This window comes from Polyodon spathula, chromosome 12 (assembly GCF_017654505.1).
Source record: "Polyodon spathula isolate WHYD16114869_AA chromosome 12, ASM1765450v1, whole genome shotgun sequence".
Taxonomy (NCBI): Eukaryota; Metazoa; Chordata; class Actinopteri; order Acipenseriformes; family Polyodontidae; genus Polyodon; species Polyodon spathula.
Genome location: NC_054545.1, coordinates 42,482,139 through 42,505,566, shown reverse-complemented (window position 1 = coordinate 42,505,566; position 23,428 = coordinate 42,482,139). Strand labels below are relative to the sequence as shown.

The 23,428-nt window shown below is 38.2% G+C and overlaps 1 protein-coding gene across 2 annotated transcripts in view; it reads left to right on the top strand.

Moving 5' to 3' along the window:
• LOC121324668 (KAT8 regulatory NSL complex subunit 1-like) overlaps window positions 1-19,452 on the top strand; it is a 40,541-nt gene extending 21,089 nt beyond the window's left edge. The window contains exons 3-4 of one of the 2 annotated variants that reach the window (XM_041266777.1): window positions 18,644-18,785; window positions 19,188-19,452. In XM_041266777.1, coding sequence (XP_041122711.1) covers window positions 18,644-18,785; window positions 19,188-19,397 — 352 coding nt within the window. In that variant the 3' untranslated portion in view covers window positions 19,398-19,452. The remainder of the gene's footprint in view (window positions 1-18,643; window positions 18,786-19,187) is intronic. The other variant, XM_041266776.1, reaches the window with a different exon arrangement.
• Window positions 19,453-23,428: the final 3,976 nt, after the last annotated feature.

The window sequence follows — 23,428 nt, the reverse complement described above, 5'->3', positions numbered from 1 at the left end:
TGCACTTGGCGATTTCAACATTTACCTAACGTACAAATCTGAAAAAAAGAAATCTGGGTTTTCACAAAATAAATATTTATTTTGTCCGTTAAATCTGAAGCTAAATGAGCCTTTTGAAGCGCTGGCATTACACTCGGAGAGCCAAAGTCTCTGCTTCCCCGCCTCCTCTGCATACTGCAATGCTGTACAAATGTACACGTTTCAATACTTTTAAGAATGTGTTTAACATTTATGTATTTAGCTAAATCAGACCTTTTTTTTTTTTTGGTTAAATGTAGGAACAAATACACTATTTACATTAAATCCAGGAAAAACGTATATAAATACATTGAAGCTGCATCTCATCTCTGTTCAGTGCAGCTTCACTGACACTTGTCACTTCAAACATCATTTATCCAGTTCTACAAGCCCTAGAGTGATCGTCAATGGCTCATTTGAAAAGTAATAACTTGGACTAATTAGCTGTCTTATGTATTTATTAAAAATCTTCTCTGCTTTTACTGACTCTCACTCTGCGCACCACTGGTTTAAACGATAAGAGTGTGACACTGGCATATACATCTATCCCATACTCAATCAATATGTTGCTTATGTTATTGTACTTGCCAGGAATCATTTCTCCAGTGCTGAAGTTACTAAGAACAGTGAACCACTGCAGTGCAACCAAAGCTCCAGAACAAAACTCGATCTGAAGAACACAAATCCAGGCATATTCAAAACATTTTCTGTTTTTTTGTCAAAGTTCTGCTTCATTCAGAAATCCTTAGATTTAAAAAAACAAAATAACTATGTTCGCTCTAAGACTTTCATTTAGTTAGCCACTGTGGCTAAAGTAACTTAACATTTTTTTTAGCCACACTGGGGAAAAAAACTTAAGCCACTTAAACAAGCTTCAGCAAGGCTAGATGTTTGTTTATTTGAAAACACGTAGATATTTAAATGCCAGACCCTACCCCTTACAGTACACACAAACAGTGTACAGTCAGTGCCGCTAAATGTGGATACCTCAGGAGAAGTGAAAATATCCTGAATAAACAGCTGCCCCAATTAACCGCGATGCGCAAGAGAAGGGTTTTTTACAGTTTTTTTTAAAATTTCTAAATAGAGTAAAATCAGAACACATCACAGTATTGCAGTATCTGTGCGTGTTAAAGGCGTCATTTGAAATGGGAGTCAATTGTGCTCTGATTCTGTGACTCTGCTTTGTCTTCCTTAACACAGCTTGCATTCCATTTCCCTCTGATTCCCATTTAATAAATGCCAAACTTAGTCCCACGCGAAAAAAAAGTCATTACAGATTTCCTAAATTCTGTTTGCAGAGATATTCATGAACTGCATAATCCTTTACATTATTTTGACTGACGCGGTTTTCTTTCCACTACAGAACGATGAAGTGAAATTATGCCAGTAGACACAGTGCTATTAGGGTATGTTAATATTTACACTTGTCAAGTGACCCCAGAGATTGGTTATGCCTCCATGATACAAGTGGCTTGCCCAGTTTGCATTCAACTTTTTTTTTTTGGTTGTCTGTGCATTTAACAAAAAAATCATAAACAGCAGGGGGCTTGAGACATTTCTTTCAGTACAGATTACGCTATACAACGCTTTGCTGTCGAGATGGAGAATGAAGAAATTAAAGGTTTGCCTCTGGGTGACACGAGCTGGAGGGGGGAGAGGCAGACGGTGCTCAGTATTAAAAACAGCTGAAGGTACCCCCCCAGTGCTTTGGCATACTATTCCCTGCTCCATTCACGGCAGCCTCGTGGTCGCTACCTCACTTATAACGATTTGGCACCATGGTAGTGGATTTGAATACAACAACTTTTGTTTACGCAATATGCATTGTACAATTTTGCATGCAAGTGGCATTTAGTGTTTGGTTTTATAGTATTAACACATTGCCAAACGGTTTTTAACAGGGGGAAAAAAATTGTGTGAATGCCACCTGACGAACCTTCAAAAGTTTAAAACTACCTTTGAATTCCTAGCTAGCGAACAAACCTCCTAACGCAGCTCTAATTTTCCTTGAATGCTGGCAAATGGAGAGGTTGCTAAGGACTAACACCACAGCATGTGATTCTCAACTGCCCAGGGTGCAATGCAGCGCATTACGGGATAGTTAACTAGAAGGGCTAGATTGTAGATGAAGATGCTGAAAAAACTGAGAACCATCAAGAGTTGTTGATTCTGCCTGCTAATGTGCATCTCCCTCACATGTTGTTACTGTCTGCAAGCCATCAGAAATCCTTGCTAGTGTCCTTGCTGAATTGCTTGTAAATATTAAAACCTAGAGCAGTTCTGAGCTTTGTTCATGGGTTACCAGTTTTGCAGCTGTTCAGCAGAGATTCTTCAGTGTCATTCAGGAACATCTCTACTGTCAGGCACTGTACAGGTTGACTGGGATTGCAAAGTGGATAACTTGCTGACAGATTATTTAAAGGCATGATAAACGGTACCTTAGACACAGTGATTTGTGTTTCTGTTCAGTGCAAGTAGGTTTGCAATGAATAAAGTGATGTACTTTTATTATTTTATTCCATAATCACTGTTACATAGGCAGACTCCCATCATTTAAGATTTAGGCTTTCAGTTTTGCTTGAGATTTGATGTATACCAACCTTGAATCCTATCTCTTAATTTACTCGGATTGACCTTGTGCATCAGGAATCATCTGTTTCTGTAATTTTCTCATCTGCCCGTGAGGTTTCAGGCTCTTGTGTCTGCAAATACTGTATCCAGGCGTGGGAAATGTAACTGATTGTCCTAAGGGATTTTACCTTGCTTACCCAAACTCACAAACACACTACAGCAGAATCAGAATTTTAAGTTCATAATGATGTATTGTTGCTCTAAATGATTTAAATATATTCGCAGTGTATGTACTGCAACCTATTTTAATGCACTAAGCAGGAAAATCTGGTTTCATACCAAGCTGTTCAGTAAGTCAGATTATTGTTTTGTTAGCATGAATTTGGGTGTGTGTATACCATTGTAGAAAAGACATCGGGACCAGTTTGCAGAGTAACATTTAGTTAGTTGCTTTATCTCCGATAATGCAGGAATTATTTCTGTTTTGACTGCCTATATACAATTGTCAAACCATCCCTTACCACTGGCAACATCTCTAATTCACCAGATACATCCTATATTAACTGGGCAAGGCTGTTTGTAGTGCAGCGATAGGAATTACACTCCTATACATTGCTCAGCAGTTTGAGCCATCATTTTTATTTTTTTTTAAACTTGAGATTTGGTATCGCTGTACCTGTAATGTAACTTATGCCATTCTCAATACTTGCCATGTCCTTTTGCACTGTTTTTTGGGGGGTTTTGCAAATTTCTTGCAATGAAGATTCAAGTTTTGTTTTTAAATGTATTCCTTATAGTTTAACGTTTGGAATCGGTGTGCATCTAGTTTTTCTGAACGCCATCGCCAGCAAGATTGCAACTGTTGCATCTTAAGTAGGTGCTGGACTTTGTCACACTGCCATTTTTTTAATTGGAGTGTTTTTTTGCTAGGGTGTGGAATTTGTGGGGGTGGGGGGTGGAACGAACCAAAAGCAGATTTATTTTAAATGATGTCCTGGAGAAGATGCAATTTTACCAAACCTCATTGTTTGTTGTTGTCTCTTTGCAGCAGCAACAGAATGAATTAATTATACACCAGGGATCAAGGCTCAGCATTCTGCAAACTAATGGATCTTGACCGTTTTCAGGGTGTGATACAAAATAGGATTTTCTTTTTATTCTTGGAGGAGAATGATAACTTTTTTTTTCAATACTGCAAGTTTAACAAAAGGATTAATCGCTATAAAGTTTAACCTTATATTTTATAATTGAAAAATATTTGATACCATTGCCTATTTTAAAGTGTTTTCCACATCAGGTTTTATTTTTGCGTAGTGTTCCTCTGAATTGTGTGCCCACATCCATTGCATAATATCTGTATATAATAGCACAAACATTCCGTTTGAATTTGACCCCACTGCACCAGACTGGAGGTTTCGGTGGATTCAATCTGGGGGATTGAAAGCTGTTATGTGAATTACTCAAACCATAAGGTTTCTGCCTTCCCTTTTTTCTTATTTAGTTATTGCAGGGTTGTTCTTCTCTTCTGCACTCAAGTTAAAGCCTTGGTTGTCTAGCTCAGTGGGGTGCAACAAAGTGTTTCTATTTATTTATTTATTTAAAAGGATACATTTTTAATTAAATACATAAATGGTAGCTAATTAGTGCAAGTTCTTACCTTTCAAATGAGCCCTTGACGATCACTCTAGTACTTGTAGAACCGGAGAAACTGTTTGAAGTGGCGAGTGTGTCAGTGAAACTGCAGTGAACAGAGACGAAATGGCAGCTTCCATATAGGGGGCGCCAAATAAAAAAAAAAAAAAAAAAAAAAAAAAAATTTTTTCACAGATTTAATATAAACGGTGTATTCTTAGATTTAACGTAAAAAGTTCAGATTTGGCTAAATATATGAATGTTAACAAACATAAGTTTTGAAATGTGTACTTTTTTTTGGCATGTGTGCAGAGGAGGCGGGGAAGCAGAAGGATTGACTGTAAGGGGAGCTCAGCTCTACTTTTTTTTGTGTGAACCCATTTGTTTTTTTCAGCTTTTTTATTTTTTCAGATTTAATTGCTGAACGATTATGTTTTTCAGATTTATTTGTTGGGTTAAAAAAAAAATTACATTTTATAGACTGATTTTCAGGGCTGAAGGGCAAAGCAATGTTGCCTTTGTTAGGCGTGAAGATTCGGGGGCAAAAAGGCAAACCATAAATCCAACCAGGGGCAACAAGGCGGTTTCATACGCCTCCATAAACTAACAAAAAATAAATAGAAAGCCTATTATGTTAGTGACATTTTAATTCAAACAAATGCAAATCAATGTTTTCTGATTGATTCACACTAATTGTTACAAAAATAAAATATAGGTCACTTTTCCATTGTAAAAATGGTATAAAAAAATCCAATTTAAAAACAACAAACTTTCATAATGAAAAAATACGAATGTATTTTTGGCAAAAAATAAGTATTCAGAGTATTTTGTTTTACTAAACTCCACAGTTTGGGAGTTTGATAACGATAGTGGTCAAATGTGTTTGGCCTGCAGTGTCTGCACAGCTGTAGTTTGCTACCCACTGTTACAAAACCTGTACAGACGGCGTGGGGGGGTGGGGTACATAATGTTAGATTTTACATTTGAGAGACTTTTTATATAGTCTCACAGTTCTTGCAATTTACAGTTGCAGAGGGTTTACAGTTTTGTTATGGTGCACTGCTGACACTATTCAGGATTATATGCTGTTTTAAAGCATACTACACATGCGTTTGTGTGGGTTTTTTTTATTTTTTTTTATTTAGCAGTCGCCAATTCACAGCTCACTGCTCCCACACCTGCCCTGGCTCGTGTGCCATCAGCTGACCGCTGCTTTTCACTCTGCAGGCCCAGGATGCAGCCAGTCCAGAGCTATGGTGTTGGAGGACAACACAGCTGTGGCCAGCTTGCAGGCAAGCCTGTAGGCGCGTGGTGAGCCGAGGACACCCTGCTCGACCTGTGGTCATTGAAATGTCTATAAATTAGCAATTCCTAGATACTGAAGACATGAAAGGAGTTAGAATGTGTATTGCACTGTCACAATTCAATTTTCATTCTGTCTAGTCTTGTCCTTTTTGCAGTACTGTACTTGACAACTGTAAGTTCACTTATTATAATTATTATTGTCAGGGACGGATTTTTGTGCACCCATTGCTTACCTGAACGTTAGGTAAATCCTAGAGCATTTTGCTGCCGATTTTTAGAAGGCTCATCTTTCTTTTTAAACGTTTTTGAGTTAGCATGGTACTCGGACAGAAAAAAATCGCACAGTGACACTGCCAGTGAAAACGTGTGATTGAAAATATCTTGAAGCGCAGTTACCCTCCCTCTGTTTGCCCATCATTAACCAGTGATACAATATGTCTTTCTCATGGCTTAGTGCTGGGAGGTGCACAGTAAAAAGAGCAGCAATAATACACTATGATAATGAGTCACTTTCTCGCAGGACGAGATTAGACCGAATTCAATTGAATTGTGACAGAATGGGCCAGCTGACGCGGAGCAAGGTTGTGAATGGGCTGTAGATCAGATGTGCTGGTGCTGACGGACACCAGCGGCAGTGACGGGCGGGCTTACAGGCAACTTCTTGTTTTCAAATTTGGGAGGCATTGTGGCAAACAGCTTGGGCACTGTGGCATTTGCCGCTGGTGGTGTCGGTTATTTCGCGCCCTGTGATTTTTTTTAAATGTGAATTTATGATATGCATTTTCAACATTTTATAAGTTTATATCTGGAAATACAAATTTCAAAACTTAATGTGTTTAACATTTTTGTGTTTAGCTAAATCTTAGGAAAACCTATGGGGGGGGGGGGGGGGGGGGGGGGGACCACATGTTAAATATAAAGTTAAGTTTTAATGTGAGTCGTGGGGACTGGGGACAGGGGACGAGGGACGACAACACAGAATGTTTGCTAAGAAAGGGGGGTGGCATATAAAAAGTTTGCGCACCACTGTGCTTGCTGCTGGAGGGAATTTTCCAGACCAGTCTTTACTGTTTCTTATTGGCGTGCCACATGTCTGTAGGTGGGAACATGCCTTTATCTGCTAGCCAAGGTTATCTCATGGCACATCCAAGGCAATGGCACTCTATACATTTTAGAGATTTACTTGCTTTACCAGCAACAGCCTAAATCATCATACAGACCATTTTCTTGCAGCAGCATGTACTGTGTGAAGAGATGCGGTAAACTGGAAATATGCTGATGCTCTAAATAGATGCTCTGATTTGTCTGGAAAATGCTTGGCATTGTTTTGGACGGTGGTTTTACAAACTAGTACAGTGTTAATGTTTACAGCCTATCAATCGACAGTTGTGCATGTATACAGATTGTGCATCGCAAATAGTGATAAAAACATGATGTTAAATATGGTTTATTTTTATAATTTGTACAAACATTGTTACCTTGGGATTATGGATTCTTGAGGGGAATCATTTACTTGAATATTCTTTGTACTCTGTAGCAATCTTACAGAAAGCAATCTTTATCTAGTCAGAATATTCTGTATTTTCCATATTTATATTCATATATTTTATTTTTTCCTGCCTAAAATGACAAACCCTCAGCTTGGTTTGTCTTGACATCGGTTGATAGTGTGTGGCAGACCTGTTCAGACCTGTGGGCTGATGTGAGCTGTGATCATTTCAAAGGCTAGATAATTCTTGGTTTCTTTGTTCCCCAGAGGAAGCTGTCTTTGCTGCTGCAGTTTTAGAAGCTGTGCTCGCTTTCACCAGCTCTCTTCTTTTACAGCTGGCTCTGTGCACCACATTGAAAAGGTCACATGACAGGGGCTGTGTGTTTTCATCACATTCAATTCTTTGTTCTCTAGACCCATCCCAGACATCTGTGTTTCCCCCGCCTTTTTATCTCTTTGGATTACCCAGTAGACTGAGAGCAAGAGGCTTACCCTAAAAGGGAATTTTATATTGGAATAAAATATTTTTAAATTATTGCCACTTGTTTTTGCATGTTCTGTTTATTTAAATTTTTTTTTTTTTTCGGAATATCTGTTCAACCAGCAGGACTTTCCCTTATGAAGTGCAAGTTTGTGTTATCAGGAAGGATCTGCTGTGTTTGTTTCTTGTAACCTTTCCTTTCCTCCAAGGACATTTCCGTGTAAAACCTTTTGATTCTCATATCTGTGTGACTTTGTACCTGTAGTGGTGTTCAGCAGTGAACAGATCCCTTTTATACTCTCTGCCGGGTAAGGTGTAGGCGCTCCTACACATTTATCTGGGGACATAAGATGATGCCTGTCTGCATATATCGATTTCCAGTTTTACACATTCATACACTGACTGTAGGTCATGGAGGTTTCTTTTTTTTTTTTTAAATGAGCCCCATGGCTCTAATTTTGCATTTACAGCTTTGGTGGAGGATGTATATTACTAAAATTATTATATTACATTATGAATGCATTTGAGGAAACGGTTGTCTCCTAATTTTGTTGCCTAGTTATTCCAGTTCTGTGCTATTGCAAGCTGTACCCACCCCCCCCCCCCCCCTCTGTATAAACATAGTCCTCCTTTGAAGTTGGCCTTTTAAAAGGAGCACCAATCTACAGTGTTTGTACTTACTGGAAAATGCTTCCTTCAGTGCCTGGATTTAAACAGATTTGCACTTGCAACATGAATCCGTGATGGCGTCATGCATTTTGTTAAACTAGTTGAGCAGGAAGCAAAAGACAATTGCCTTCTACCTCTAGCATGGGGGGGTAACATCTTATGTCTTGGCCAAAAAATATACAAGTGTTACTGCTCTAGGTTAACAAAAAAGACTAAGAACAAGAGGCCTATCACATTTTCGTGTGGTTTTAGCAAGTACTTCAATGTGCCAACTTCTGACTGAAATGTATTGTGCTGCTATAGTATTAATGATGTATTAATAACATTTAAGGCTCTGGAAATGGCCCTGCTTTCATTAATGATATGCTTTTGTCTTCTGTCCCTGGATGCCAGTTGAGATCTGCTGATGCTGGGCATCTGGTCACTACAGTGATAAAATGCAGCTCTTGTGATAGAAGAGCCTTTAGTCATTATTCACCTGTATTATGGAACAATCTTCCAATTTGAAATCCTTAAAGCTGACTCAATAAGTCAAAGCTTAAAACACATCTTTCTGCAGAGGCCTTTTTGAAGATTGGGATGGCCCATTTTAGTTTTGTTAATATGGATTTTATTTTTTTCCCCCATTTTTGTTTTTGGATTTTTTGTATTGTATTACTGTATAGTATATTTTTGTAATGTGAAGTGCTGTGGGATGCCTTGGCATGAAAGGCGCTGTACAAAATACATTTGATTGATTAATGGTGAAATGTGTAACTCTTCACTTTTTCTTTTGTCGATCACTACAGAATGAGGGGTTGCAGCAAACAAACCTTTTTTTAAACCAAAATGAACTACCAAAGGACTCTAGCTGGGAACCAGCGCTGTAGATGAAGTACTTATCCTAACCCTACAGGAGATGTCAAAGGCAATTACGATACATTGATTTAGTACCAGGGCTTCTGTTAGGTGTTTGTTTATTTCATTTTTTGTGCTTATTTTTAGCTATTTGTGTTTTATGTAAATTGTGTTTCTTTCGCTTCTTATATACTGTATATGTTAGAGGCTGTGTGGTCTAGTGGTTAAAGAAAACGTCTTGTAATCAGGAGGTCCCCGGTTCAAATCCTGGCTCACTCACTGTTTGACCCTGAGCAAGTCACTTAACCTCCTTGAGCTCTGTCTTTTGGGTGAGATGTTGTTGTAAGTGACTCTGCAGCTGATGCATTGCTTACACACCGTAGTCTCTGTAAATCGCCTTGGATAGAGGCATCTGATATCTAGATAGATAGATAATAAGTATTATTTTCGGTGAAGGTCTCTTCACACCAAGCTAGTCTTTCTTTACTGTACGTCCTCACTCCTGAACATGAAGTGCCTTCCCACTTGTACAGCCTTGACTTGACAATTAATTATAAAAAAAGTTGGAACACTTGCTTGCTGCCTGCTAATCAGCTGTTGAAATCATGTCCAAGAAATGGGAAATCAAAAAATGAATTGAGTAAATTATGGCAGACACGCACAGAGAAATAGGAACACAGTCTCTTTCAGATGGTGTCTGTTTTACTCTGTACATGATTCTAAAAACCCCAATGCTACTCTGCCGCTTCGATGTGACAGGCTTGGTGTGACAGATGCAGGAAGGGATATTGCCCAGCTGCACTAGGAAAGGCAGGGTTTTTTTTTTTATGGGAAAGGGGTGAAGTCAACGTGAATTGAGTAAACATTTCCGGTGTTTTATTGGTTGTACACTGATTTCATTTTTGTTTTATCAGTTTTTATCGATTTAAAGCCGAAAATCAGGAGCCCTATTTATACCCCATCCTATGAGATAGCTACCTGTAACTCAGACTTTTAAACAAAGTATTAATCTACAGACTGTGACAGATTTCCCCTGTCAAGTAGCAAATTTTAAAGAATGTTCTTTAAAAGAGTTCTACAATTGCATAGTAGCATATATTACTCAAGCCCCAAAAACCTCCCAGTCTGAATTCTTTACCTTGTAGATTTACTAAAAATAATTAACCCAGCTGCAACATGGGTCTTCCCCTTTGCACCGTGACATACGGAGTGTAATGGATTGAGCGAGAGCCCAGAGTTGTTGAGTACTGTACAAGGCTGAGGATTTCAGACAGGAGTGAGAGTGCATGGTGACTCCCCAGTGTCTAAGCTGCTGAAGCCCAAGTTTAAATAAACATGCTTGGAATTTTATTCATCCTAAAAGGCCCCAGGTGTACAAAAAACTAACATAGCTGAGGGAAAGGGGGACACAGCAAAGTCCATGTGCAAAGTGAGAATTTCAGAAAGTAGGACATGTTCACAATTGTGTGTTTTCTGTGCTGCAGTTAGTTTTCTTCTCTTTTTCAGGGTGTAAAAACGTGTCAGTCTGGTTTTCATAGTTGGATTGTTCATCTAGGGGATGGTGGTGGACTTTCACAAGTGTAATCCAGTCTGATGCAAGCAGGTTCAGCGGTCCGTTATGGGCCGTTTAGAATTCCGAACATGGCGATTTGCATCCTTGCTCACAGAGCAAAGCCTGAAAAGTCTATTTTGTGTAAGATCAGTTTTGATTTTAATGTAATTTTAAATTGAATTTCTTGCCCCTGTTTTTGCATTCTGGGTTGATTTTACATTATTTTTTTTTAAGCACATCCAGCTAAGACTAAAATCTGGTCATGGATCTCGTGGCACAAAAAATAAAATCATGAGCATTACGTTGAAGATCTTTCTAAAGTTCATTCGTGGACAAGGTTCCATTTCAGTTTTAGCAGTCGTGACATTGCCAGAGATCTCGGATTGCAGCTGCTGTTTTACCAAACATAATGAACTATTTGCATAGCATGCAAGTAATAACGCAAGAACACTGAGACAGTGATTTGCAGTGCTGTGTAACGTGTAATCAACCTGCAGTAAATATGTCTCAAGAGCGGTGTTTGGAATTTGATTTTTTTTATAACTATCTGAAGACAATAAGATTGCTAAATTGTGTGCCGCAGAACAGACTTGATAACGATGATCTATGAGTAGAATATTGTGATGCTTTCTAAAAAAAAAACCAACCTGTCTGCATATTTAGGACTCTCTCTGTGTCTCAACAGATAAACAAGTCCTCTTAGTTAGCACAGACTGCTGGGTGGTGGTTGTTATTATTGCACAATGTACTTCAAAATGGCCTTTTGTAATTTTTGCTAATCTTGCTTAATCTGCATTGGTTGCGGGTGTATTTGGTGGCATTTTGAAGCAGAAATTGATTACTGTGACATCTTTTGTGAAGTAAAAAATTTAAGTTCGACTGAATTTTGTTACCGGAAATTGAGTATAACTATATAATGCTTCTGGATGTATAAGGGACTAATATCCTTGTCCATTTCCTCTAAATGTCCGGATGAGAAACATCCTGGCTTTATCTTGCAGGATACAATGCAGTCCTAGCACTTGAAGCTTTGTTTGCAGGATCACATGTATTGGCACACCTTCAGCTGTGCTGCAGCATGAGGCATTCTTGTAGTGAGAGAATAACTGGCAATATAATTTTCAATTCATAATTTCATGTTTTTAGAATGTTACACAAGAAATCATTAAAACCGTGATTTTGTTTTTTCGACTCGTTTCATTCCCGTCCTGGAATTACCTGCCCTTTTTACACAGGCGTTTAGCCACCAGAAAATGAATTGGTTTGATTGCTGCTTCAAAGGCTATTCTCTTGAACATCATTAAACACTGTAATTTTGTGTTTTGCCCTGCTATGTAACTAACACTAGTATCCGTTTATAGGAATACCCCCTACGAGAACACCCTTGTGGTGTTTTTCACATTGCAAATGCTCCGCCTACAGGAACTTTACTTAAAAGAACACCTCTTTGGCACCGCTAGCGATTCGCTCACAACTGATACAGTACTGTTTTGCAACCTGATAACTCATTATCAAACTTAAATTCACATGGTTTATTCAGTCTTTTCAAATGTGGCTTGTTGTTGTGAGAGTTTCTGGAGACACAATGATTTGGTTTATTGGCCTTTCCAGAACCGGCGTCAATCGCATGCCTTGGTTTTTTTTGTGTTCTGATTTCCACGAGTGCACCTCAACGCTACAAAATAAAAGCATTTAAACAAACTCCTGAAAAGAAAAAACCTGAAATCAGAAACAAGTCGCTGAGCAATGTGGTGTTTTGGGTTCTGGTGAGTTGCTTCACCATTCTATTTAACATGTGTATATAGGGGTGCTCTGTTAATTTTGTTTGACAATTATAGTTTTATTACAGAATACTTGCCTATTGCTTTTCTCTTCTGTTAATTTCTTATGTTGTTGCACATGCGTCAAGACAAATAACAAATATGTATTTATTGATTCATATTGTCTGGCTGTCAACTCTGTTTTGAAGAACACTTCGGTTAAGAGAACACTTTGCTTGCATCTCAAGGGGTGTTCTCTTAGCCGGAGACTACTGTATTTAATGTATGTTTAGTCAGTTTTAAATGCATAGTTACATATTTAGTTGCTGACTTTCTGTGTCGTGATTTATTGCAGCATTCGGTATGCTGACAGTTTTATATTGGACCAGGACACTATCGAGGTGTGGTTCATTTAGATTGCTTTGTTTTAGCAGTCCCAGGTCCCATGATGCAATGGTGTTGATATTGGTAGTGGACTGCAGAGTACAGTATCATGTCACACTGTTTGCAGTCTTTTTAGAAGTTAATCTTTACCAGAAGTAGATGACATGCTTGCTTATATCTTTCAATAAAAGGGTGCTTAGTGGAACCAGCACTGCCCTTCAGATTCTTTACAACGCATTGTAATGTGATACTGAATACAAAGGGCCTGCCCTCTGTCCTATTATTTCAGAGCTATGTTTAAGTGTTTTGAAGGGGTGTGTGTATCTGTTCTGGATGAATCCATTTATTTGGTGCTTTATTGAGTTGGTTTTCCACAGTAAGGCTTGCGTATTGCTATCTAGGCTGCAAAGTGCACTTTAAGGAACTGACTTTTTTTTTTTTTTTTGCTGTCTTTTAATAGCAACAGGTATTTACCTCAAGTTAGAGGAAGGGGGAGGGGTGTACAATATGACTGAAGTGTTCACACTTCTGCATATCCGGCTAAAGTATTTGGTTATAGCAAAGGCATGTTGTAGATTGGTGGTAAATAACTTTTTTTGCTAAATTTAATTTAGTCATCACCGGTTATTTTATTATTTTCTCCCAATTTGGCATATCCAATTATTCTTTGGCTCATCTCACTGCTAGTACCCCCGCGCTGACTCGGGAGCAGCGAAGACAAATGCACCCTGTCCTCCGAAGCGCGTGCCGTCAGACAACCGCTTTTTGTTGCAGGTGCCCGGCCAGGCCACCGGGGTCGCTGGTGCGTGGTGAGCCGAGGACACCCTCGCCGATGTAAGCCAGAGAATTCAAATCCAAAGTATAGCACAAGGAAGAGCATTGCCAGGTCGACGCTGAATCGATCCGTTAAAACCTGTCGATTTCACCTTGGCTGTCGTTATCTGTCAAGTCATCAAGAGTAATGTATTCCATGTTCTGGTTACAGAGTGTAAAAAATAAAGGTGTGGCAATATACAGGTGTGTACCTCCTCAGGATCCATTGTTATAGTACACAGCTCAGATGTGTCCCAGGGTTATTGCTTATGAGCAAACAAAAGGATATATGGTGTGTTACAAAAATTATTTAAAAACTGTACATAAGTATTCATTATGCTTCTTTGGAAGTAGACCTGTTAAACATGCTTTCTCCTATATCTTGCATAGTGAATTCTGCAGGATAAGGAAACATTTCACTACAATCCAGGGAGATAGTTGGGTCCTGTATACTTGTGAAACCTTGTGTTCATCCACGGTCCTCTTCTCCTAATGCTGACTCAAGCCCCTGTTAGTTGCACATGCTTGCCCTAAATGTGCGTAGCGAACCTTCGCAGAGGCTGAATGCTTAACCTTCTCCACACCTTTTTATTTATTTAATTTTAAAATCATGTGTGCAGTTAGAAAAGATTACAGGATAAAGGCTTTGTATTTTTTTAAAAAAAAAAAAAAAAAAAAAAAAAAAAAAATTCTAGTTCTCAAAAAACATGCTGTGGTTCAGTCCTTGGAATTTTCAGAATTCGTGTAGCATTTCTGATCTTTCACAATCGCTGATCTATTTTAGATTGTATTTTAAGCAAGAACACTTGAGGTGTGGGTTGCATCGATACAGCCCGTGCCTCAGGTGTGTTCAGTGCACTGCTGCTGTGAGGTTGTAGGGTATGTTAAATTTGTCTATCTGTAGACCAAATAAAACTGCCTTCTTAATTGTGCGATTAATTGTAAAATGACAAAAATGAAAGCTTAAGCACAACCACAGAGAAAGAGGGAGAGAGAGAGACGACTGGGAGATAGAGTATATATATATATATCTATATATATATATATATATATATATAATATATATATATATATATATATATATATAGATATATATATATATATACATATATATATATATATTCCAACTTGTTAAAATGAGCAATTTAATTAAACAGCAATATACAGAGTTACATCATTATATTAAGTTACATTTTTGGAAAACTGGATCAACTGTACAACCATTGCTATTTTGAATAGGGTTAGATAAACAGTTTATACGTATGTAACTGTTTATATCATTACACCAAGTCAGTAATATATGAAAATACTTAAATATATACGATTACACATTCATATTACATTAAAGATATTGTTAATAATTTTTTATATAGAGCGTTTCAGTGGACCCCCATCACAAAGCACTTTACAGAGGCAGGCTGTGAGCTGCGCATTATATGCAGAATCACTTACAACAGGACATTGATTTAACACCTCATGTGTTGGAGCACAAGGAGGTTAAGTGCTCAGGGTCACACAGTGAGTCAGTCAGTGGGAGAGGTGGGATTTGAACCGGTGACCTGGTTACAAGCCCTGGACTTTAACCACTGGACCTATTGAATATTAAATTAAATTGTATATTAAATGATCATTTAATATACGAATGTTAGAACACCTGTGAACACAATTATCCACTCTCATTTCACTTAACCAGAAAAAAAATGAGATTCAAGTTGGCATGTAACTATTAATAATCTAATCTGTTAAAGTTAATCTAGTGTTTCATTTAGGCCGTGTTCTTCCGTAGTCTTTTAAAGCATATATCCAAAATGACTTTCTCCTCATCAACTGGTTAATTTTATAGTGCCACCTCCTCTCGGACCGAGGCTTTTTCAGATCCTATTGCGTAGTCCATGTTGTTTTGTATTGTTGCGTTATGCTCTGCTATATGGATTTTAATGTATTTGTTTGTCCTACTAAAGCCAAGCTGCAAGGTCGTTTAAACTTATATCCCATATGAGTTGCGTTACACTTGACAAAACCCTGTATTTACAACCAGTGTGGATGATTGAAATGTTTGGTGTTATGCGCATTGGAACAGTGGACACGTCCTCCTCAGCGTGATTTTATTCCTGCCACGTCTAAAACAAAATCCAGTTGGTGAGATGTCAATAGGCCGAAATTGAGGGTCACACTCCAATATCTCTCAATATTTTGTACCAAGTCATTCTTTCTTGTGTAGACTAATAATTCATCTTTATAGTTTTTTCAAGCTTGCTACGAAAGAAAGTGATCTTGCATGACTTTCTTAGTTTGGGTTTCACTAGATATTCCTTTTTAGATGTAAGAACTAACCATGTGGTATACTTTTGATCAAATGTGCAAGGATATGACTTTCGACAGCAGCTTCAAATTTTGAGGTGCCTTGATGAGTCTGTAGCAAATGGGATACACACTTAAAGTTGAAACACACTGTTTTGAAGTGAAAACAATTATATCATTTGAAAGCAGAGAGAACTGGTAGAATAGCTTCTATCAGTTGTCATTGATCACTGTGTAGCTCAAAGGTTTGTGCATCTCCAGTGTTGTCATCTGACAGCACTGACTGCCCATCTTTCTTCACCAAGTCTTTCAAACATATTGTGAATTGAATTCCAGCGAGTTTTACACGACTGGATCATGCAGTGTTGCTTTACCTGTAGCTGCATTTAGTTTTTCTCTCTTAACATCAACATGGCTGTGGTACTTGGCAGACTTGCTGCAGCAATAACACAATCAACACCACTCTCCGAACAGCCGTTGTTTATGGCTAGCTGTATTGTACGTGGAAAACAATTAAGACCTCCATGACACATACCTTGACGTGTTGCCAAGAACGATGTTGCTGGCATGATCATGAACTCATGTTACAGCACTGCAACACGCACGGCCCCATTTCTCAACTGCAGTATTTAACATTTCAGAGATTTTTCCACTGTGTCGTTCAGGCATGCTTTCTGTCTGAAGAACAGCAGACAAGCTCCTAGTTTTTAATTTTAATGACACGTAATTGTGATGTAGCTTTCTAGTGTTTTTGTGCTGACCAGCAGCCTGTGCAAAGTGTCACTTTATCAGTGTTTGCTTCTTGTCATCTTTGTTTCCTGTTGAAACACATGGGTGTTAAGTGATTTAACATTGTTCCGGTGGTGTTTTGGAGAAGTTCTGCTTTACATAATTTACATTGAACACACTTTTCTCTAAACTTTTCCAAAATGATTCCACACGTAGTCCCTTTTTTAATCATCCGTGATGTTAGTAGCTAGATTCTCCTTCCTGCCCATGCTTATACAATCCACCATATATAAATGGTGTTGTCTTTTTTGTGTTTTAAAATGTAATGTTAATCCTCAACCATTGCAGTCAATACTGCATTAAAGTCCTACAAATACAACTGGAAATAAAAAGCCTCATCTCTCTTCACTTTCATTTATTTTCAGATTAATTGCACTGCCTTTATTAAAACATAAAGGCAAATTTATCTGAAATGGTTTGGGCGGAAATACATTAATTAAATAAATAAATGGAATTCTGCATTCATTTCCCGCACAACAGAAAGGCTCAGCAGAACGTTCAAATTCAGTGCTCCGATGTCACAATCAAGAAGGCCCCTTCCTAACATTTGCATTGATCAGATTTAGACAGCTCAATAGAGGTTTGTACAAAAATTGTGAAATAGCTTTCACAATGTTGCAGCGCTATCGCTCCCAGCCAAAGCGAACATGCAAGGCAGTACTTAATCTTCGGCATTGATGAGGTGGGGCATTTAATAAATTTGGCAAAAGATGTAGCCTAATAAGTAAGACAATGATTTTGGCACAGTGGTACGGAAATTGTGAATTAGAATAAAATCTGGGGAATGGATGTAAAAACACATTTAATTGGATGCTTACTGCATTTGATAGAAATAAAGGATATCATGCAATGATACTCACAGATTTGCATTCTGTACATTGTTTGGTTGCGTATGCACGCAGCATTTGCGTGAAGCTATGTAGGTCAGCAAATGAGATTTGTAGCTGAGCGAGAAAGCATGTAAATGAGAGGAATGGAAGTTTATGGGGTGAAAAAATGGAGACAAGTGCAAGCAAAAGTGGCAAATATCACTGCTAAGCAGAGAAGTAAAAAATATCCAAAGTGGGAATTTGGTGGTGGCGTGATATTTTGTACAGCATGCAATGTTCCTGTGAATTACAAATGAAAATCAAGCTGTATACAAACATATTGAAAGCGCTTTACATAAACGGAAGCTAAAAGCCATTGAATCTGCAGTAGGGAAGACAGCTGTACAAAAAAAGCTGACCTGAGTTGTTGTGTTTTCAGTAGCAGTTCTCTGAAGACAATTTAGGATAATACGTCAAACATTTTATTTGAAAGGCATTGTGTTTTAAAATGAGAGCTCATTTTGTCTTTAGATGCTCTAAAGCATTGCTTGTACAGCGTACTTTGTGAAAGGCTTTGAGATTGCCTTTTGCATCAGATCTGTAATGTGTTCTGTGCAGCCCAACGAGTTACTTCATGGAGGATGTGCCATTTTCCCCCTCTGATTTCAGAATTTGAGGCTTGTATTACAATTTGCATCCATGTTTGTACAGGGCTGTACTGTGGAATGAAAAAATTTGATCTACAAATGCAACTTGGTTCGACTTATATCCACTCATGAAACAAGATTTCAAAAGCATTTCCCAGTTGAACAGTCCAAATAAACACAAGCAGCCTATTTTCCTGTAATCATATTCTACGTTATCAAACACTGGTGTGGATGTTGATGGCATTTGTCTTTTTTTGTTCATTAAATACTAATACTAGTAAAGTGTAGCCCTGCACTGTAAAAAGGTTATTTCCTCATCTGTAATGCCCAGCTCCATCTATCACAAATGACTAGAGAGCATACTCCAGGGGTAGATGAAATCTTTTAAATGTTGCTTTAAATCCGCAAGCCTTTCTTTCCTAAGCTATAATTGAATTTCTCGCCCCCTGTATAGTTCCCATTTGAAGAAGCTGAAGTCTAGTCTGTAGTCTGATCTCATTTAGGGCTGGTTTTTCTTTATTTCCACTGAACATTGGTAGCAGGAAATTTTATTTTTTTTTTTTATTTTTTATTGTGCTTGCAGATGGAGGAGGGCAGAAGGGAGGTATGCCATGGAGAGAGCTTCTGTTGTGAGCCACTGGAACTGGCTGCAGGCTCACATCTCCGACTTGGAGTATCGAATCCGGCAGCAGACGGACATCTACAGACAGATCCGTGCAAACAAGGTCAGAGCTGGAGAACCACATTGTATTGGTATGGGGTTATCCCTCAAGAAAGTGTTCCCTGGGGATCTTGCATTTCAGTATGTCCACTCTGCTCCAGCATTGCCATAGACACTTCTTTTGGGGTGGTCTATTTTTTAAATGTTAAGTGTTTTGGTCATTCCAGCTCAAGGGAACAAAGAAGGGTTGCCCCCCCCCCCCCCCCCCCCCCCCCCCCCCCCCCCCGATGTGTGGGAAGCTCTTAAACTTTAACGTACATGCATACAAATCAAAAATTAAGCAAAAGCAGAATTTTGCCCCCTTTTGAGCTGCAATGAACTTGATTTTATTTATTTTTTCTTCTTTGCTTGCTGCCTCTGTTTTGTCAGTTCCTGTTCCTAACACTGCTATATTGTCTGTCAATAGGGTTTGATAGTCCTGGGAGAAGCTCCCCTTGCTGAGGAAGCTGGGCTGGTGGTGAAGTCAGAGTCTGCGGGCTGCAGCCAGATTGCTCAGGTAGGTGGTGAAAAACAGCTTTTTTTTTACTGCCTGTTTAACTTACTTTACCCTGAAAGGTGCTTGAGTCTGAGCTGCTCTGGGTGGAGGTACAGTCTGAGAGCCAACAATTTAAAATGAGTTTCTTAATTATTACATTGCATACTTTTACCGCATACTCCAGTCTTCAGGTCATTTCTGTTTATTTTAAATAAATGTGTAGCTTTAACCCTTTCAGGACCAGGCATTTTTCAGTGGGATGCTTCCCAAGGACCAGGTGTTTTTTTGCTGTATTTGACTCTTTCACTAAAAATCCAATTTTCACAGTAGCATCTTGGAAATGGTGTCCTCCTTTTCAGAACACCCTGGGGAACATTTTAAAGTACTTAAGAAAACTCTTAGATTTTTTTTCAACATGATGTTTTTGTTGGGCGTGGTCCGTCTGTCTCCTCCCCCAAGTATTTTGCGTAGAGATACATGTATAATAATGCATTATTCTGTGACCCGAGGGACCTTGCAATACTTCATGAAAGTCGTTTTGGAAAATATTGATGTTTGTTTCAAATTAGTGTTTCCCTTTTTTTTTTTCACTCTCTTTTAAAATTTGCTCTTAAGTTCCTGTGATTTTGTTTTGTTTCTGCTTTCGTCTCTGCCGGGCTGCTCTAAGTGGTCTCCTCCCTTTTAGACACTAAATGCCCCTCTCAGTGACACACCAAAAAAAAAAAAACTGTCGGGAAGTGAGCGTCAGCCCCTCCCCTATGCAGTGATGTGTGTTTCAAGTCTGTACTGCAAAGTACGGTGGTCCTGTAAGTCATCAAAACAAAGTGCTTTTTTTTTCTATCGTGTTGACATGATCGTGGTCCCAGAATCCCACTACAGTATGATCGTGTTAACACAATCCCAGTCGTTTTTTTTTTTTTTTAAAGAATTCATTTTTAAATCAGGAAAATGTAAAACAAATATTTAATTGTGACGTGTCCAGTGCAAATCCACAGGCTGAAAGTTTGTATCTTAGCAACGGGCTGACGTTGGCTGTGTACAGTACTAGCAGTAAGCATGTAACAGCAGAATCAGTGGGAGACTTCAAACTGGCCTCGTAATGTGATGCATCAATTCACCAACATGTAATCCTGAACTGGGGAAATTAAGGATGGGTGATAAATAATCTACGAATCGATTAATTGCATCTTTAATTAAAATTGCTGTGGATTGATCTGGAATCGTTAAAACAAAAAACTAAGTGAATTTATTAAGTGCCATGTAAGTGTGGTTCAGATTTATATTGAATTTTGCTGGTCATTCATTCATATATATATATATATATATATATATATATATATATATATATATATATATATATATATATATATATATATATATATATATATATATAATATGAATGAATAAAGGGGGGGAACACCTCTCCAGGACTGTCCAGATGTGCTGAGATTCAAGGGCAAGTTAATGCAGTAGACCTGTGATTGGACATGGTCAGGGTTTATGGTTGGTTTCTCAGGGCTTTTAGTATATTTTGCCACATTTCAATGCAGAGTAAGAATTAACCAACTTTTTTTTTGGTTGAGAGCGAGATGGAAATGTAATCATCAAAATATATATGTTCATAGTCTAGCTTAATAAAACAAAATGAATGTGTAAAGGCACAGGCTGGATTTGAGCGACACCCACGGCTGTAGCCTGGTGTTTCTTTACTGTGTACTACATACCCAACACCAACACAGGCAGCTTTTTGTTTGTATATATAGCTTTGAATTGCCTATTTAATTGTGAATGTAGTTTGGCAGTGTTTACCATATTGTCAGAATCATAGGTTACCCACTGCTATACTTGTGATTTGAGTAATCTATTATCACTCTCCTTAAGAGTCCCCAAGAGCAGTCAAGATTAGAAATAGGGGATTTCACAGCCATGTTAACTCTGCAGAATGTGAATTCATTTTATGCTTCATTGTCTTCATGTAAAGAACCCAGACAACGTTGCAGCAGTGCCAAGACTGTGTCTCGCTTTCAAAAGGGTTTTTTTTTTTTTTTTTTTTTTTTTTTAAATCATTTAAGAGACCATAAATTGCTGCAAGAGAACCTTGCTGTGGTCAGTACAAGTGGGCTGTAGCCTTGACAGTGGCTTATACATTGCAGGCTACTGGAATATATAGCCTTTGTTTCTCTGGTCTTAACTACTTTGAAGGTTGGATTTCACATTAATAATGGAGCATAAGGGTGACCCAGAATTTATTAATCCAGAGGATAGTTTTTTTATTTTATTTTTTTTGTATTAGTTATATGAACTCGTGAGGCACAGATGCTTAATTGTTCTATTAATAATACGTGTTTAATGCAATGTAAGCACTTTGTCATGCTTTATGGCAGTCTTAAAGGAGTCATAATTGAGTATAAATGCTGGCGGAGTCAAGAAACATCTGATGGCTGATTTTTTAAAAAATTATTTTGATTTTAAAGCTGTTCTCAGAACTGTACAGTGTTCTTGCTGTCTGCCAGTGAGATTGAAATCTTGTTGTTCTGCATCATTCCCCACTGTTAATAATGCATTTTTGCAGTGTTTTATTGCCCAGAACAATGTTTGTTTTGAATCCTGGTTGTTAGTATTATAATGCTTAACTTGTTAGCTTGATATGATATTAAATTATAATTTGTGATTTTTGAAGGAATACCTTCAGCAAACATTTTTTTATTATTTTGGAATTACAGTATGGCTGAATTGCAAATTCCCATCACAGTGAGCTATTAACATTGTGCTTGGCATCTAAAGTAAATCGTGTTAGCTTGCAAATGAGGTGAAATGCATCACCAGTGGCTTGAATAGCAATTTTAACTAGGCGAGAATGATTCAAGATTATGGAGTTGCCTTTGAAGCCAGCATTGAGCAAACCCCTTTTTATCAATAATGCACTTTTTAAAGTCAAAGGACAAAAAGCAAAGCATAGTAAATGTAAATCTTGTAAATCTTGGATATGGTCTTCTTCTATGATTAACTGAAAGAACCACCCTTTGAAAGTGATTAATAGACGATTTAAGAATTTGCATGCAATACAAGGAAAGGTTCAGCATTTCAGCCTGCCCCAGGCTTTGTCTGCATAATGTGCACGTTGATCAAAGTTATAAAACTGATCACCTGTCAAGTTGTTCACAAGGGATTAAGAGAACAAATATCTGATTCATAAAACCCCAAGAAATTGATGTTGAAAGACATCCGGAAACATGCAAGGTCTGTCATGTGACTCTGAGAAAGTCCTTACACTTACACTGTGTGTTGTGCTTAACATTACTTGCCAATAAAATAAACAACTAGCGCTGAATTTACTTGGCAGTTTTCTGTTTATTGCTTGTGTTCCTTGCATTTTTAGTGCGTACAGGAAACAGTAATGCAAAACCACTTTCATTAATTAGTCAAGACAGGCTGTTCAGGTCAAACTTCGCAGGTGCTGCATCCACTCGCATCACACAGTCCATGAGCGGTAGCTTCCAGAGTGCTCCCCTCAGGTCTGACTCGCTGAATCTGCATGCGATTGAGCTCACCTTCTCCCCCCCTGCCCTGCCCCTGTGAGTGTTAAGTGATGGGATTGCATCTGTGCAGGAGTCTTCAAAGTGACAGAGCAAGTTAAGAGCGTTGTGTTAGAATTAAATACAGTATCGACCGAGCTACAAATACATGTGGTGTTTGGCAATTATTTTCTAAAGTAAGATGGCGAGAAAGTAAAGTAAAGAAAGCAATGTTTGGGATACTCCGGTAACGCTATTAATCTGCGTGACCATTTAATGTGATGGCACCCTACAAAACATCAAACAAAATCCATATTTATTCATCTAAACTACCCTGGAGTAAAAATGAAGAGAAACGGCCAAGGTCGTTCCAAAAGTTGTATCTTTGGTCAGAAGCATTAAGTGTCCTGACAACGTCAGTTCCTAGTGAGCAGATATTCAGTAATGCTGGGCAGATTGTAAGCAAGTGCCAGTCATCACTTACATTAAAATGTGGACACTCATTTTCCTTAACACAATTCAAATATAAGCCATGGACAACACTGTTACTAAACTGCTGTGGACAGTGTTGACAGTTTTTTTTTTTCTCTTGATTGGTTGTTATTCTGACATTATGGATTTTAAAAGGTTTTTTTTTGGGGGGGGGGGGATTTTGCT